The sequence below is a fragment of the Colletotrichum karsti genome (assembly GCF_011947395.1).
Source record: "Colletotrichum karsti strain CkLH20 chromosome Unknown Scaffold25, whole genome shotgun sequence".
Lineage (NCBI taxonomy): Eukaryota > Fungi > Ascomycota > Sordariomycetes > Glomerellales > Glomerellaceae > Colletotrichum > Colletotrichum karsti.
The window spans coordinates 104,109-121,076 of NW_024065925.1; the positions used below are offsets into that span (position 1 = coordinate 104,109).

Sequence of the window (16,968 nt, forward strand, 5' to 3'; positions counted from 1 at the left end):
CCTCGAGAGCTGCAGATTGCAGTCGTCCAGACCGCTCTTCAAATCGCCTGGGCCAATATCGACGGACGATCCCCTCTTAGCCCCTCCATGCCGTGTCGAGATTGGTCGTCAATGACACCTCAGGAGGGGCAGAGTGTTACACGGAATACCTTAGCTGATGTACCGTCGTGGAGGGGTAATGGCCAGACGATTGGGATGTTTTCTCTCCAAACACGACCGTCCTCTCCAACGATGAGTCGCAGTGTCATGATATCGTGCCCAAATCAAAGTAGAAGAAGCTGGAATTCTGCATTCCCACGGCAGCCAAAGCACTGCGAGATATGCACGCGAGGGCTTTGTTGATTGTGCTGGTTTCGTGTGTGAAGTTCCATCTTGTTCCAGATGTCGGCCAATCAATGCGAGCCGAACCCCACCAAGCCCATCGGCCAATGAAACGCCCGAATTCGTCTAGTGTAGGCCATCCTGAATCCACAATCCACAGCTCAGGAGTCCACTGCCCGCCGGCTGGCCTGTCCGCGACCAGTCCTTCAGAGGCTCCTGCTGCTCCTGCTGGGCCTGCTGGGCCTGGGCCGGGAGGCAAGACGTGGAGGCGCGAGGTGAGGTGAGGGGCACCTCAGGAAGCGGTGACCTACCTGCCTTGCTGTACCTTGCCCGGCCAGCGAGTACCTTACCTGAGGTAAGGTAGCTGCGACTACTGCCTGACCTTAACTCATCGACCGAACCTAAACCTCAACTTCTCCTCAGAGTAAACATCGTCACAGACCTCATCTCTGCTTACTCACTACCTTCACTGCCGCTGCTGCTCTACATCCGGAGCTCCCACAAGCAAACGCACTCGTTCCTCGCCAGCTGCACATCTCCAAATCTCTGTCCAGAGCTACCCCCATACCCCACCATGGCCTCCCACGAGCAAGATGACACCATGCCTGAGGAGACTCAGGGCTACAAGCTCTCCCAGCCCAAGCAGAGTCTCGCTGAGTACCAGAAGATGGGTGAGTACTGAATCTCTTTGATCTTGATCAGAGTCTTCATCCACATCGCCCTCAATGCAAGTCTTTGTGTCCATGGTCATGGCCTGGGTGGACTGGACAGCTGGGGACTGGGTCCTTTGTGCCCCTCATTCATTCACTCACCTTGTTTGGATGTCGGTGTGTCAAACAAGAGCTTTTGAAGCCAGGCCTTCACCTCGGTGACATTGAGCAAGTGCTCATGGTGTATTTGATATGGGATAATCAGAAATCACCAAGACCATGGAGCATCACAACCAGGAAGGAGCATCCAAGGCAGGCGCACCTTCCCTCCAAGCAACCACCAAACAAACATAAACACCAAGCTATCTTCACCACCACCACCACCACCACCACATCACCACATGGCTTTTTCTTTCTCCCCAGATATCACCACTTTTTACCTCTGTTCTTGGTGTTTTCTTTTTGGCGTATTGTAAAGCACGCAACTCCTTCATCGCAATATGGAGAGGTTATATGAGGGCATGCGCCTTGTCATGCGCCGTCAGAACCGCAGTAATGCTCTTCGAGATCGCAATTCCATTGAGATACCCCCTGCACCCCTCAACACCCCTTCCGAATCCCGCGCCCAGTCGCCAACACTTGGTGGCAGTGGCGGAATTCCGGTGGCTCTCGTGGAAGGCCAGCTTCACCGAGCGCGAGCACTCTCACGCCCTGTCCCTCCAAACCCTCCCAACTCCCCCAAATCACAGCCTCTACAACAGCAAAACCCGAGTCTCATCCGGGACTTCTACACCTCACCCAACGCCGTCCGGGCAGCCCACGGTGTCGAGACATATGAGCTGCAGCAAGAACGAGATCGACACGATGAGAGCCAGACGCCGACTAACCCACCCGCAGACGAGAACGACGAGTCTCTCCAGCGCTACAAGGAGTCCCTCGGCCTCGGCGGCGGCAAGGACCTCTCGGACTCCTCCGACCCCCGTGTCTGCATCATCCTCTCCCTGACCATGGAGTCTCCCGGCCGCGACCCCGTCACCATCGACCTGTCCGCCCCCGGCTCCGAGGCCAGCCTGAAGGACAAGCCCTTCAAGATCAAGGAGGGCGCCAAGTTCACCATGGTCGCCACCTTCAAGGTCCAGCACGAGATTCTCAGCGGCCTGCAGTACGTCCAGGTCGTCAAGCGCAAGGGTATCAAGGTCAGCAAGGACTCTGAGATGCTGGTAAGTCTCCGTTCCGTTGGCAAACATCTTTCAGACGAGCCCCGTATTGACGTTCTCGCAGGGCAGCTACGCTCCTAACACCGACAAGCAGCCTACCTACACCAAGCGCTGTAAGTTCACGTTGTCATCATGTCCCGGTTTGGTGGACTGACTCCCCCCTTTAGTCCAAGAGGAGGATGCCCCCTCCGGCATGCTCGCCCGCGGCCACTACAACGCCATCTCCAGCTTCGTCGACGACGACAAGAAGACTCACCTGACCTTTGAGTGGTCCTTCGACATCGCCAAGGATTGGTAGATTGGAGGAAACCGTTAATAACCAACTTGCTCATTTCATCCACGTCCCCGATAAGCGAACAGTGCGATCTTGTCCTCCCCAGGCCGTCGGCCTCCGTCCAAAACCAGTAGCAACAGCAACGATTCCGAGGCGACGGCTACGAGTCCATCCGATTTGCGTGGGGAACGTCTTGCGGTCGATTGCTTGGTCAACTTGGGAACCCGGACAGACGGGGCCTCCCCATCACTCACTCACAAACAAAAATGAAAGATATACACAACAACAAACACCGCCCTTGTAAAGGAATGGTTGGTCAGTTCTACAGATGATGGAAGGGCTGATCTTGCTGAATTTTTGCTCCCGCCTCCTAAAGGTCCGGCACATGAAGTCACGAATCAATCAAAATTGGTCGGTAGATGGCAGGTAGTTCTCAGGCTCGAATTATGTTCCGAGCTCTGTATACAAATCCATTGGATCTTCATCGTTCTCTATATGCCTGTCTTGTCCCTCCTTTACGTGAGATCTCTGACAGATTCCGTTGTCGGTGATGCTCGTCGATCAGCCATTGTTCACTATGGTTTCATAACTTCTTCAGTCGCTAAAGAAGACCACTGGAGAGATCATGTACGACATGCAAGCTTCCATAAGTTGCACTACAGGAAATAATCAGGGAGAGCGTTCCCGTCTGCCGTCTTTTCCGCGCCAGGCTGCATGTCTTTGTGCTGGTCGTTCTCTGGAGCAGCAGCAAACACGTTGAAGAACCTCTCGCCCGTGTCGCTGACCTCTAGCACGCTGGCCATGTTGCCGCACCGGTAGCAGTAGTTTGGAGCACTCCAGACCGTGCTGAGGCGGTCGTCATACAGAACCTGGAACCCTTCCTGACACAGCTGATGGGCTCGCAGGATGTGGTCCATGTTGTTGACAGCCAGGAACTTCTTGACGACCTGGGCGCCGAATGTGTACCCAGCTCCTCGGGGGCTCAGGGAGAACTCGTCTCGCTCGGGGTCTGGGTCGGACCAGACCAGGTCGGCCATGGGGCCTTCGTGGGGGATTTCGCGGAAGCGGTCGATGATGACGATCTGGTCGATCGAGTGTATAGACGGGGAGAGACCTGTAGGGAGACACTGATTAGTCCGGCGCGCAGGCTGTCGGCAGGGAATGACGTACCGCCGTGGACGCAAAAGATCTTGTCGTTGATGACGACACTCAGTGTCAGAAAGTCAAACATGTCGGTAAAGTAATGCCACACGTTGGCGTTGCCGTATTTCCTCGAGCACTCCGTGTAGAAACCATAGGACTGGGTGACGCCGCGAGATTCATGGTTGCCTCGAATCAAATGAACGCGATTGGGGTATCGAAGTTTCAAGCACACAAGCAAAGAAATGGTCTCAACGCTGAACATGCCGCGGTCAACGTAGTCTCCTGCATGGTCGTCAGTCGTCGGTATCCTCTCCACGCTCGGCACGCAAGTTGCGGCGCCTACCCAGGAACAGATAATTGGTGTCTGGGCACCACCCGCCAATCTTGAAGATCTCGATAAGGTCGTAGAACTGGCCGTGAATATCGCCAACAACGGTGACGGGGGCGCGGACGTGAACGACGTTACTCTCGCGCATGAGGAGCTCTTTCGTCTTGGCGCAGATGGCCTCGATGACGGACTCTGCGAGTAGTTCCCGTTTGTACAGGCGCGAAATACACTCGTCGAGATCGACGGAAGCTATTGAGATCAGGCGCGTCAGTCCAAGTTTATGCGGCGGCTAAGAGCTTTCCAAATCGCATGGCATGGCGTACCTGGAAGTCCGGGCATCTTGATGGATGGTTGTGCGACGGGACGGCAGCAAACTACTGTCGGTGTCTGCGTATGAAGATGTCGTAAAGGTCTCTAGAGGCAGAAAGAATATAGACTGCAGCGGGGAGCCGCTCAAGAAGCAGGTCGGCGATGACCACTTCTACTCCAAGGGCGGGTGATATGTGGTGATGAGCTTCGTGGTTGTGTAAACATGATCGAGGACGACGGGCCTTTACATGGAAGCTGGGGTGCGCGGCGGCAGGAGGCGGGCGAGTGGTTGAGGTGGACGGCGTGGGCGTGGGGTGAATCGACGCGGGGGAGGTAGACGATGGTGTTCGGTCGGGTATCGCAGGTCGGTGTCGTCAAGTCGGTGGTGTAGAGGAGAAAAGGAGCGACGAGAACGAGGGCGCGGCGGGAGAGATGCCCTCGGTGGAAGAAAATGTCGATATTCTTTTTTTTACCTTACGCAAGTGACAGCTGTAGCGCCTGCAGAAGAAGGGACGTCATGCTGCAATCTGAATGTGTGGAAGTCCCGTCGGCCAACTCAATCCAGCTCGGGACGGGAGCTCGGACCTGGCTGAGAAATGCGAAATCCAGACGAAAAAGACGATGCTGCCAAAAACGGACTGGCTCGGTGCGTTATGGACCAGTCAGCGAGCGAGACCGCCTCGCTTACGTACGCCGGGGGCCGGTCTTTAGGGGCAAAGGCTGCTACAAGCCCCTGACAGAAGCGCTGAGGGAAAGTCTTGGCTCTTGGCCAGGGAAGCCCGGCTGCCTGCCACCTCACAGGCTCGCTCACCTCAGTGCATGGAAGCAATCAAGTTTTCCATTGGATTGGACCTGAGGTGGACTGACTGGCATATAAAGAGTAGCTCTTCCCCCAATCCAACCCGTGGTCAAAGTCGAGACGGCCGGCGCTGTCTCTCCCCTCTCATACACCGCTTCTCGCCCTGTCCCGTCTGAATCTGGTTCGGTTTTTTCTCATATTCGTCGTCAATTGCAGCAGAACGACGAGCCCGTTCTCGTGTTTACCTATTTCTTCCGCCCGTCGACTCTGGCTTGCATTCTGCACGTTTGGAGACTCCGCTCCCGCTTACGGGGCATTCGCGACCAAAAACTTTCCTTTTTCCCCGTCTTGATCATCTGTCGCGTTGCCCTCCGCCTGGCCTGGCCTGGCCTTCTTGTTCCTCCAAGAAATCAACAGCACCCGACATCTGGCGTCTGTAATGCTTCGGGTTCCTGGCCTGGACCGGAATCTCGGTCGCGTTTCCTTTGTCTTTGACTGCCGACTACTCTGGCCCATTTCTGCGCGTTTCAACCTGGTTCTTTCGTGGTCGCGAGCTATATCGGACCTGCTTGCATTGCATGTCATTTCTCATCAGAAACCAAATTGGCCTAGAATATCCAATATCCGTCTCAGCTCTCCCACATGGGATATCTGAAATCCCAGCAGTCAAGAAAATGCAAAATGATACTCCTGCTTCTGGGACAGGTCTTGTCAAGATAGCCTCTCTTCCTCTGGCATCTTCACTGCCAGGGCGCTGTGAGGACGTAGTGCCTCGGCGTTTCACGCGATGTAGCTGCTATCATCTCATTTCTCCTATCAACTGTGGAAGCTGCCCTTGAGACCAACTCCAATTTCATACATCTCGCACGGTACAATGGCCTCACACTGCCTTACCAAAAAGCACAATAGAGACACTCAGCGGCAAGCGGCATACCACACACAGATTTGTAGGTGGCATTCGGGCTTGCAGGTTCAAGTAAGGTTGCTAGACTCTACCATCTCTGTCTGCCAACGCTTGACTGGACATGCTTGGCCCTCAGCATAACTGGCCTGTCTCTGTGCCTTGCTACTGCCTCTTCCCGGCTTCCATGCTGAATCAGGATGAATCTACCTGCTGCAACAAAGAGGAAAAAGAAAGCGTTGTCGGCCCGACGTATTTCCGGTCTTTCTCGTGACCTCCAGGTAGGTCGGAAGCTGTTGCCGCTGGTGTTGGCGCTGCTGCTGGCGCTGGCGCTGTGCCTCACCGGGTAGGAGCCCAGCCCCACTTTCCGCCCGAGCCTGGGCGCGCTCGCGCAACCTTGAACTTTGGTCAACTTCGTCGCGCTTTGCTACGCCCTCATCCTTGTACCTTCTGACAAGCGCCAGCATCTCCTTGATATTGGTCTCTCAAGAGCGATATCAAAGTCGCGACTGCTCGACTGACCTCTTGGGACGCAGCCCCTCCGCCTGCGCGCCACTGGACTGTCGCGGAAGGAGGTCCCGCCGAGGTGATGCGACCCCGCGACCATCATCAGCGCATCTAGTCGACCACCTCTGAATGGCCTCATCTCTGTCTCGAGCAATCTAAGGAGATTTCCCCCATCTTTAATGAGAGTCGTCATACAGAAAGTTGCCTCCAGAACGGCATTGCGCTCCGTCTGCCCATCTTCACTAAGCGCTCAGCTGACTGAACTCTCGCAACGCAACCATTGAGGTTGGCATCCCCCTGACTTTCAGTTGACTGCTTTCTTATTGTTCCAATCTCTAGGCTTTCTCTTATTTTCAACACACATCAAGCAGAGACTAGGCTTCTCCGCGGTTCGGTGTTGCTTCTGGCGTGCTCGAGACAAGCACCAACTATCGACTGGAACATTTCACCAGACGAAAGCTTTTCTGATACAACACCCTTCCATTCAACCATACTTCTCATTCAGTCTCAGGCATTTCTCTCTCTGCTGCTACTCGTCCTTCTTCGGCATCGCGGCTCTCCCACAAGATCTACACACCACTTTCCCACCCACGAACTCGCTTCAGTCATGGCAGATCACGCTCCAGGCCTGGGACCGCCTACAAAAGAACCCAGTTGTATCAACTGTGGCGGTATTGGACACTGGGCTGTGGCCTGTCCCGAACCTGCGAGAGCGAAGCCAGCGTAAGTCTACTGCAGTCGCATCGGTCTAGTTGGACCGATTCTTGAGCCGTGCCAAGACTGACTGAAGAAAGTGGACTCTCACGAAAGAATACCTCAACAGGCCATGACTATGGAAGAGGAAATGACAATCATCACGCCGGCCGGAGATCGGGGCCGGTCGTGACAAAATATCCAGCTCCACCCGGCGGCAATCCGATCGTCACTCGCTACGCACCCCCGCCCAGTCTGCCCCATGCTCCTCCGTATCCCGGTCCCCCGCAGCCCTACCCGTCTTATCCACCTCCTCCGGCCAGCTATCCTCCTCCCCCACCTCCGAGTAACTACCCCGGCTATTCTCAGTATGCGTCACCGCCGCCGCCCCCGGGTTCCTACCCGCCGCCGCCGCCACCACCACCACCCGGCGCCTCCGGTCCTCCGGTACCGTCTGCGTCTTACCAGTACCCAGGCCCCGGCCAGTACGGTGGCCCCCCTCCACCTGGGCCGCCGGGGCCTTCCGGACCGGTGCCTCCTCCTAGCTATCAACCACCTCATTACCCTCCGGGTCCAACATATCCTCCTCCTTATGCACCTCCAGGTTACCAGTCCAGCCCCCCTCCGCCACCTCCGAGCAGTTCTTACCCTCCTCCTGGAGGAAGCTACCCTCCACCGAGCTATGCCCCCCCGCCCTCACAACTGCCGTACGGTTCTCAACCTCCTCCGCCTCCGCCTTCTTACCCTCCACCGTACAGACACCCTGATACGGGCTATGGGCCACCTCCTCCTCTTCCAGCCCCTCCTCGCGGTGCGCCACCGGCACATGGCTTACCTCCGATACCTCCTGTGCCACAAAGGAACCAACAGTCACGAGACCGAAACAACCGCCATCGCCAGGGGAATCAAGATCGTCGAGATCGACGTCAAGATCGGGGTCGCCGCAACAAGCATGGCAACCAGCCGCAAAGGGACTCATCACAACCTCGCCCAAAGTCTGGGAACATGGAGAATTCTACCGCGCCGAAAGCAAGCTCTACGCCAAAAGTCGAGCAGGCCAAGGCGGCATCGATCGCTAGCGGGACTCCCGAAAGCCGCCAAGCAGCCACCGTGTCCGAGCATGATGCTGATGACGATGATGACTGGACATGGGAGGAGAAGACGATCTTCCAAGAACCGCCGAAAACTCACCAACCTGACCCCATCGGCAAACCTCTTCCTGGACCTCTGGACTACCATGATAACATCATGTTGCCACCGGCATGGAATGCCACCTGCATCACGTCTGAGTTTGTGAAGGAGGACAACCTCGAAGAGTTTTCGCGACCCATCCGGGAGACCGAATTCTTCTCCACTTTGAAGTATGATCCTGTTTTCTGGAAGCCTGCGCCAAGCACGAAAGTCGCTAGGAAGCAGCCCGTTGTCAGAGAAAAGCCGTTCAAGTCGTCACGTCTTCCCGGGTTTCCCTCTCTGCCGCCAAAACCGCCAACTCCTGAAACCCGATTCGCAAATAACCGGAAGCGCACGTGGGAAGATTCGCCGTATCAGCAGTCGCCGGGCAGTAGCTATCAGGAAGGTGAGAGGAGAGACCACGGTCATAAGAGGCAGAAGGGCGAACCGCACCCGGGGTACGAACACGCATCGCCGTACGCCCGTCGGGGAAGAGACGACGACAGGTCGATCGATCGCTACCGGACCCAAAGACCGGAGCGCGCTGAGCATGCTACGGGCGATGTCCACTTCAATGCGTCCGGCGACAGTAGAGAAGCCGGGCATTCCTCGCGGGACAGGGAAGGATATGTTGCGCGTCACGACAGCGGCTATCATAGCTCTCGTCAGATGCGACGACAGGATTCTACCAACAGCATGCACGAAAGGAGGCCGGCAACGCCGCCATATCCGGGAACACCGCCTCCTGACAGTCGACCGCAGAGCAGAAACGGTTCTCATCAATCGTGGCGTCGCGGGTCTCACAGCAGTCATGCCGACTCACGCCCTGCATCCAGGCAGTCCATGGCCTCGGTCGCGTCGCACGGCAGTGAAGGGTCAGAACTATCCGACTTGGAGGCCGAGCTCCTTGGGATCGACACTAAGACGAAGGGCGGTAAAGAGGGCAAGCTAGGTGAAAGCGGAAAAATCCGGAAAAAGGCCCCAAAGGTCAACGCGGCATACAGGTTGGTCGTCCAAAGCTCTCTTTTGGGAACACCCGTGGCTAACTCAAGCTTAGTCGTCGCTGGTGATTCTAGCCCGACTCTTCTTCTTGTTTACGGAAGCCATATTTTTAAACCATGCAGAACAACAGTACCAAAAGGTGGGCAGGCAGGCAGTTCCTGCACAGATTTCACAGTGTTTGATTCTTCGACGGCGACGGTTCCGCTTTGTTTTTTGGTTTTTGGTAGTACAGCGGCACTTCATCAAGGCCGGCATTAGGATGGCCTCCCCGTCGATGGCCGAAAGCATCTCCTCGGCCGGGAATGTCGTCGCGTGATAGAGAGACGTCGTCGGTTGTAAGCGACGACCAAGACGAGGTGCACTAGGTCTTGAGCAAAGTCCGAGGACGACATGCGAATGGCCAGTTCAAAATCAAATTCGCGATTCAGAATTTGAAATGTTTCCTTGCCCCTGATTCGCCACGCTTGTTTAGTTTCGCCCTTCCTGACACAAGTCCGGTGTCATGTTGCTCGTGTGGTTACGAAGAAGGGATGCAGCCTGAGCGAGGCTTTCCACTTCGGACGGTCTTGCCCTCCGGAGCAGTCGACAAACAGCCACACAGTTGTTTACTCGCGGCCGTGGCTAGGTGGCAACCTGATGAATTGTCAGTAGAAACAAGCTTATCCGACGGCGTCACTCGATTTTGACACCGTCTGATAGACGTGGGGAAACACTCATATAGCTCTTGTGATATTGCTGATTTTCGAAGAATCATCAAAGTCCAAATTCACAGCGAGAATGACAGCAAGCAATGTAGTTTCAAACTCCGACTTGGCGTCAATTGCCTATGGAAAAGTGACGACCTAATAATAAGAAATGTAGAATACAAAATAATAAAGAATGGCCGTTTCCAAAGCTCTATACCCGTGTCTGGAATTCCCAATCGAGCTCCGGAAGTCCCTGACTCCCTGCGGGCAAGACTCGTAAACCCCCAAACTCCTAGGCTTGACACCAACGAATCGCTGAGGATCTCTCAAAAACCCACAACCCTGATCTCTCGGGAAAGGGAGAGGAGAGACGGAACCGCTTATACGCGGTTGTTGATCTCCATGCGCTTCTTGAGGCGGTAGGCGACGGCGCGCTTGCGACCGGCGGCGGTCTGGGTGAAGGCGACGGAGCCACCGAAGGGGCCGGCGGCGGCGCCGTTGCGGACGCGGGCAACGCAGACGTTGGAGGCCATGCCGACCTTGCCGTCGCAGGTCATGCCGGCGGGCATCTGGATCTTGACGGGGAAGTCGGTGTTGGTGGCCAGAGACAGACCCTGGATACCGAGTCCCGGAACATCCTGGGTGACCTGGGCGCTCTGGAAAGCCTCCTCCTTGGTACCTCCGGAGGTACCGTCAACATCGGCGGTCAAGGGACCGGCACCATCCTGGTTGATCTGGCGGAAGGTCAAGTTGATGGTGCCGTCGTCGGCGCAAGTGGGCATGCCCTGAGCAGCACCCATACCGGCGGTAGCGGCGACGCGGGCCTCGGGGGGACCGTTCTGCTTGTTGCCCTTGTTCTTGCCACCACCACCGAAGAGGCCGGCGAGACCCTGGCGGACGTGAAGCTCGGCGCGCTTGGCGGTGTTGGGGATGTTATCCTCCTGGCCGACACCGGAAGCGGCGCCGTTGTTCTTGGGTGCGGAGGCACCGCCCATGAAGTTGTTGATCATGACATCGGCGGTGACGGGGCCGTTGCCCTGAGTGCGGCCGAGAGGGCCGACCTCGCCGGAAGCGATCTCGCGGTCACGGATGATGGCGGTATCGGCCTGGGAGCCGCAGCCGTTGGAAGAGCAGTCACGGGGAGTGCCGTCAGCGACTGGATTGTGATGTTAGTATTAGATGTCCGAATCCTTCTCTCTCTGAAGTGTTGCTGCTTACCGGTCAGACCGGGCATGGTGACACCGTTGGCGCCATCCATGGACACAACAAGGCCGTGGGCCGAGACGGAGGCGGCCAGAGCGGCGACGACAAGCGATTGGGAGCGCATTTTGATAGTGAAAGTGGCGAGCTGGGGAAACTTGGGAGTCGGAGGAGTTTAGATTAGAGAGTGCGTAGGTTAAAAAGCCACCGGGGCTGGTTGTGTAAGAAGGAAGAGAAGAAGAAGAGAAGGCTTGCTTTGTTGTTGATGCTGTGTGATGAGGGAAAGAAGAAGGTTAGATTTGATGGTGTGGACGGGAGAGTTATATAGAAAGATCTGGATGGTGGTCCTTGGCATTCCATTTTTTCCTCAAGGCCAGGGGGGACGAGATTTGACAAATTCCAAAGGGGGGGTGAGAGATGGGATGGAATTGACGAGGTTCGGAATCAGATCGTTCCATGCTGTTTGGTAGTGTAGCTGAGGTAGTGTGTGCAAGGCAGACGAGTAGGAACTCGTTGATGGCCGTGGTCTGTTCTCAGCTGAACCACAACCGCGTTTGCCTCTTGTCACTCTCGCCCTCACTCTCTGCAGTTTCTCACAATGAGATCCCAACGCCGCCGCGCGCACAACCCCAGTCGGCCTGGCCTGCGTCCCCGATGCTACCTTGCACCTTGCAAACACATCGTCAGGGTCAGTGTCCCCTTCGGGTGTGGCTAGGACCTTGGGGAAGGGAAGGGTGGACGGCTGGCCGTCAGTCAAAGTCAACTTCAAGCAAAGCTCGGTATCGCGTCAAATCAAGTGGCACAGGCATGGGGCATAGGGGGGCGTGAACGAGGGCAGAAGGGGCGTGTGTGAGTCCTCGTCTCGTTGCTTGAACGTGTATGTACGAAGAAATGAAATTCTCTCTGACTCTGATGAGGGTCTTTGCCGGCGGGCTGATGGACTACCATGAGACGACAAGAGGACGAGTCCTCATAGGGAGGGAGAGGGAAAGACAAGAGCCCCGGCAGCGTCGGAGAAGGGTCAACTCTTGATACTACCAAGATATTCAAGATGATCTGTCGCGTTGTGGGGGATGAAGTTGAAGCTGCCAAGATGCGGCTCAGAGCAAATCGCATCTAAGGTGCTGGAGTAGGCGCCCACATGAGGAGACGGTTGAGGTGGGAACCTCCCGCGAATCCACCCGCCCACCTTCACTACCTTACCATCCATGTGTAAGTCGGGCTACTGCGTGACTGCGCCTCACCGGGCAGCAGTGGCATGTACATAGCAGCACATGGTGTATGCGATGTACGTTTGTATGTGTATGTAAGAATGATTTGAGTGATGTGCAGCAAGCAAGTGGGTTGTGTGAGAGGTTGCGAAGGGGTCGCGATGATGGAAGGATGCGCGGCCGGGGTTGAAGCTCGAGAGCGAGCGGTGGGATGTGGATGTGGATGTGCGGTTAGGTTCAAAGATGCATGAAGCTTGGCGAATCTTTGCTCGTGAATCTGTTTCAGTGGAGTCTTGGCGTCGGATGGCCGTGCTGTGCCTGAGTGATTTGAGTGAGTAGAGTTGCAGTAGTCAGGAACGAGGTGAGAGTAGCTTCAGGAACAGGAACGGGCAGACAGTACTGCGTGTGTAGTCAGCAGCCAGAATGAGAGGTGAACGAGTGCTTCAAGAGATCCGATTGGTTCATCAGTCAGGAACATGATGCACCCTTCTTACGGCAGCCAAGAAGTTTACGGTTTCGGCGATCAGACTGGGATGTCGAGTAGATCTGGGGCCGTCTTGGTTTACTGATGTTCACAGGGTCTCTTTTCTTCTGGTGAAGATAACCGTACATACTGAGATGCCGTAACGAGGAGCTGAGGCTAAGCCTTTCTCTGGCCCCGTATATTTCCCCTGGCTGTAACCAAGCGTCTTGGTATTGGTCGGACTAACGTCTCCTCGCGTGTCCTCAGCCTTGGGATCTCCGGGTCTGGAAACGCTGGTAGGCCTCGGTACGTGTTTTGGAGTCAGGAAACGCGGCCGTCCCCCGTACGGAGCGGCTGCAATGTTCGCGGGAGGCGAAGCGCCATGCGAGGTGGCGCCGGTGGTTTTGGGCTTGTTTAGTCGGTGGATCATGATTCAACGACGTACATGAGAGCGATGTGCGATCTGTGATGTTGGAATGTTCTTTTCGGTAACACGGAGTCGGAGTATTCCAGGACATCGAGGGAGCCTGGAGGCAGATCTCGGAGCGTTTCTTTTCGGCCTCCCATGAATGATCACCCGACGATGTGAGGTTCGGCTCGGGGAGGGTTCCCTTCGGCGCGGTTATGGGTTCTATCGCGCAGGGAAGCGCAGTATAACCTTATGGCGCGCGATATCTCGCAGCATCATGACCGACAACGAGCAGTAGCGTAGAGTATAGCTGCCGACAGGACAGGCAGGCTGATAGAGTTCTTTCAAGCCGTCGCCCTGGGCCCTAGACGCTCGGGTCAAGAAACAGAAGGTCGTAGACGCGCCGTAGAAGACTTCTAGCGGGCTTGGAGGGCGTGGGAAAGGCGTGTGATAATGGCTGGTGGTTGTGGACGTGGCCGTCATGAACATGATGGACCTTCTCACGGAAACGGCGACCGTGTGACTGGGAGACCGTGCGAAGCCAGCGCCCGAGCTGGCAGCGAAGTATGTGGCTTCAGGGTAGGACAGAGTGTGTGGCTACCATTGATACTGTGATATGTGGTAGCTGAAGTGGACGAGGCGAGAAAACGGGAATGAGAGAACTGTGAATGGAAGCGGGTTCGATTCGGAGAATTACGGTGAGAGCAGCAAAGATCCCGTCTCGGCCAGGGGTCACATCCTGTTAAAGATGGATACGTACTGACACCCCCTGACTTACGGCATGAAACGGGAACCAGAATAGTGTCAAAGCTTGGGCAGTTGCGGTTTTAAGCTCGTCGTGCGTGCTGTGGTTTGTACCATACCTTGGTATGTAGTAGGGGTTTCCGAGGCAGCGGATAAGCAGCCCTCTGCAGATGCGATGCACACCATCAACAACTCAACAAGTTACAAACACCACCCACTTCACGACACCGAGGACACGGAGGTACCGGCAACGTCATTCCCTTCTCCATCTCTTATGCTTAATTGTGCACTCTCACTAATGTAATGTATCCGTCCCCAACGTGGCTGAGGTAGGCTGCACCGCATGGCATTAGTTGGGCATTAGCTAGCATCGCCTTCCCAATTCTCCCCTCGTTTTCGCCTTACCATACATTCCCTCCCTCACTTCATCACACCTTCATGTCTGTCACCTCACCACACACACACACACACACACACACACACTTACACTTCACTCGACTACTTTGCAGTCTTACATAACGTACGTATCTTGGCGGATAACCTTACATTACCGCGCCTTACCTTGCCTTAGTTCATCGCCTATCACCCGCTTCACCTCCGACTAATGCAGGCACAGTGCTGCCAAGTTGTCATCCCGCAACTCTATCGCATTCACTATTTTATTTCCAAATTATCGTTTCTTATTCTTATTCTCAGATCCAAACATACGGATACTCACAGACTACTTCATGCTCCGTTCATTCAACTCGGAATGCTTGAGTTCGTACACAAATCAAGCCGGTCGCCATGCCCGTTGCAGTATCTCACTTTCGTCTCGTCCCAGGTGAACGGTTCGTTCACTTCATGCCCTCCCGTTTCTTTTGTTGACTCCTCAAAATAACAACTTTTGCCGCCTACTACCCTGGCCTGCGTGACAGTACGGTCTCGAAGGCCTTGCCCTGCGACTTGTGGCTGACATGACATGTGGCTCCCGTCCGCTCAGACATGCCACCGGCGAAGACCTGCGCACCCTCGGGCCTCTTCTGTGACAAGCTTGGTACACCTGGGCAGACTTGCTGCCGGCAAGAAGCAACCTCAAAAGATGGGATGTGTGTCTGTCTCAACCACTCAACCGCCGTGACGTCGGATTCGTTTCCCACGCCCGCGACACATCTCCCACACGCCCACAGTTCGTGGCCTCAACTCGTCTCCCGCGACGCCGAACCGAGAGCTCGCAACTCGTTTGAGCCGGTGTAAACGTTTCCCCGACCGAACAAGACATCGGCCTATCGTGCTATCGTGACCCATCTCATCCATCAAATCGAAAATTCGTTTCCCCTGTCTCTGCGCGGATCACCGTCCTGCCGTCCCTTCAAGGAGGTCCCGGACTCGTCCACCACAGGCCTCCATGACGGCACCAAACTGGGGTATCGTGGTCCCCTTACCGAGTCGCCAATGCCGCCCGCTGACTCCAGAAACTTAGAACTCATCTCAGGTCTCTCAAAGGTCAGGAGAAGCAGGGCGTTACGTCCTGCCATGCCTGTCACCGGTATCCCGGGCAAGTCACCAGGTTGGTCCAGGCTTTCTCTGACTGCCTGGCGAGGATGGCTGTGCAAAATCGGATCACGAATTCCAATTCTTTTTGACTTCTGCCAAATAACCTACACAGCGGTTCCCAGTCGACAACCCTCTTTCTTCTCTTCGACCCTATTCGCCCCAAACGCTCCCACGTATGGCCTTCGTCCCGTCCGTACGCTGGCCTCCCGGTAGTGGAAACCTGTCGACGAATGCCAGCGTCTTCAAGACGAGATGGCTGGGCTCCCACCCTTCCTGCTGGTTTGTTGGACACATGACATCCCTGCCGGTCCAGCGTTTGATGATTTGATTCTCCCGCCCGCTGCTCGCAAATCATGTTACCCTCTTCAAGGTGCTCACCCGCAGCTTCTTGCAGCCGCCGCCGTTTTCTCTTCATCTTGCATTGAGATTATGGTTTTGTCACTCGTCAAACCAGCGGCAGCTCGACCAAACAAACGGCGGCCCTGCGCACATTCGGCTTTAAGCCGAACCCCAAAAGACGTCATAGCCACTCGTCAAAATCGTTACCGAGTCTGAGACCTTCAGGACAGACCGAATCGGCCGGGCCCGGTTATGGTTGATCGCAGCTTACTCGCCCGATTATGCTTAACTGTCCCCAGACATGAAGAAGGATGATGTGGCCGGACGTTCATCGCCATAGCGGAGAAATTTGTCAACTTCCAAATTTCAGGCAGCACGGTTCAGATGACCTCTCGAGTAAGGCTGCAGGAGCTCGTGCAACGTTCGTCGACCGGCCATATCTCGGATGAGCTCGCTTGCGGTATGAGCCTTGCTCTCCCGCGGCTTCTGAGACGGCGGCGGCGTGACGGGTGGCTACTGCTGCAGCTATTCTTGGCTTCGATCCCCGATCTGGACCGCGGCTCACAGATGGTGTGATTGGGACTGGCCTCCAGGCATCTTGCGAACCCATCTATCACCTCCGCTGCCCACCATCTGTACTAAGGTCTGTTTTTCACCAACGACCTTCGTTCGATCTGATGCTACGCTGAACGAAAGATGAGGCATGGCATTTCTTCTTTCCGGTATTACCAGCGATAGCGGCGTTTTTTTCTTATTCGTCTCTGGTCGTCTGGTTGTGAACTGTTCGTTCGTTCGCTTTCCTCACGTTCAGGTTGTCCAGGGTAGCGAGACGAGTTCTTTATTGCCCCTTTCTGCCAGCGGTTAGCGACCGAATACGGAAACGTCAGACCCAGGAAACTCTCTGACAGCGCTTCAGGTCAACTCTGTCCAGGACGGGCGCCAAGCCTGCTCCCCAGAAGCAAAACGGCCACCATCTCCGCGCATCTGCAACTCGTTCGAACCAACCTTATGGGCAGCCCCTTATTCGCATTCCGCGATTCCTCAAGTCCGCGGCATGAAGTCCATC

The 16,968-nt window shown here is 55.6% G+C and overlaps 5 protein-coding genes across 5 annotated transcripts; 3 read left to right on the top strand and 2 right to left on the bottom strand.

The window, feature by feature from the left end:
• Positions 1-428: 428 nt before the first annotated feature.
• Positions 429-1,003, top strand: CkaCkLH20_07740 (uncharacterized protein; the record flags this gene model as incomplete). Its single annotated transcript, XM_038890456.1, has 2 exons — positions 429-601; positions 745-1,003. The coding sequence occupies 2 exons, from the start codon at positions 429-431 to the stop codon at positions 1,001-1,003; spliced, it is 432 nt and encodes a 143-aa protein (XP_038744064.1).
• A 468-nt stretch (positions 1,004-1,471) lies between these two features.
• Positions 1,472-2,486, top strand: CkaCkLH20_07741 (uncharacterized protein; the record flags this gene model as incomplete). Its single annotated transcript, XM_038890457.1, has 3 exons — positions 1,472-2,191; positions 2,253-2,301; positions 2,356-2,486. 3 exons carry the CDS (start codon positions 1,472-1,474, stop codon positions 2,484-2,486), a joined length of 900 nt encoding a protein of 299 aa, XP_038744065.1.
• A 632-nt stretch (positions 2,487-3,118) lies between these two features.
• CkaCkLH20_07742 (uncharacterized protein) lies at positions 3,119-4,620 on the bottom strand (the record flags this gene model as incomplete). The annotated part of the gene is made up of 4 exons (XM_038890458.1): positions 3,119-3,576; positions 3,633-3,887; positions 3,949-4,182; positions 4,491-4,620. The coding sequence occupies 4 exons, from the start codon at positions 4,618-4,620 to the stop codon at positions 3,119-3,121; spliced, it is 1,077 nt and encodes a 358-aa protein (XP_038744066.1).
• A 2,784-nt stretch (positions 4,621-7,404) lies between these two features.
• On the top strand, positions 7,405-9,061 carry CkaCkLH20_07743 (zinc knuckle domain containing protein; the record flags this gene model as incomplete). Its single annotated transcript, XM_038890459.1, has 3 exons — positions 7,405-8,067; positions 8,139-8,942; positions 9,008-9,061. 3 exons carry the CDS (start codon positions 7,405-7,407, stop codon positions 9,059-9,061), a joined length of 1,521 nt encoding a protein of 506 aa, XP_038744067.1.
• A 1,319-nt stretch (positions 9,062-10,380) lies between these two features.
• CkaCkLH20_07744 (cell surface protein) lies at positions 10,381-11,327 on the bottom strand (the record flags this gene model as incomplete). The annotated part of the gene is made up of 2 exons (XM_038890460.1): positions 10,381-11,156; positions 11,219-11,327. The coding sequence occupies 2 exons, from the start codon at positions 11,325-11,327 to the stop codon at positions 10,381-10,383; spliced, it is 885 nt and encodes a 294-aa protein (XP_038744068.1).
• Positions 11,328-16,968: the final 5,641 nt, after the last annotated feature.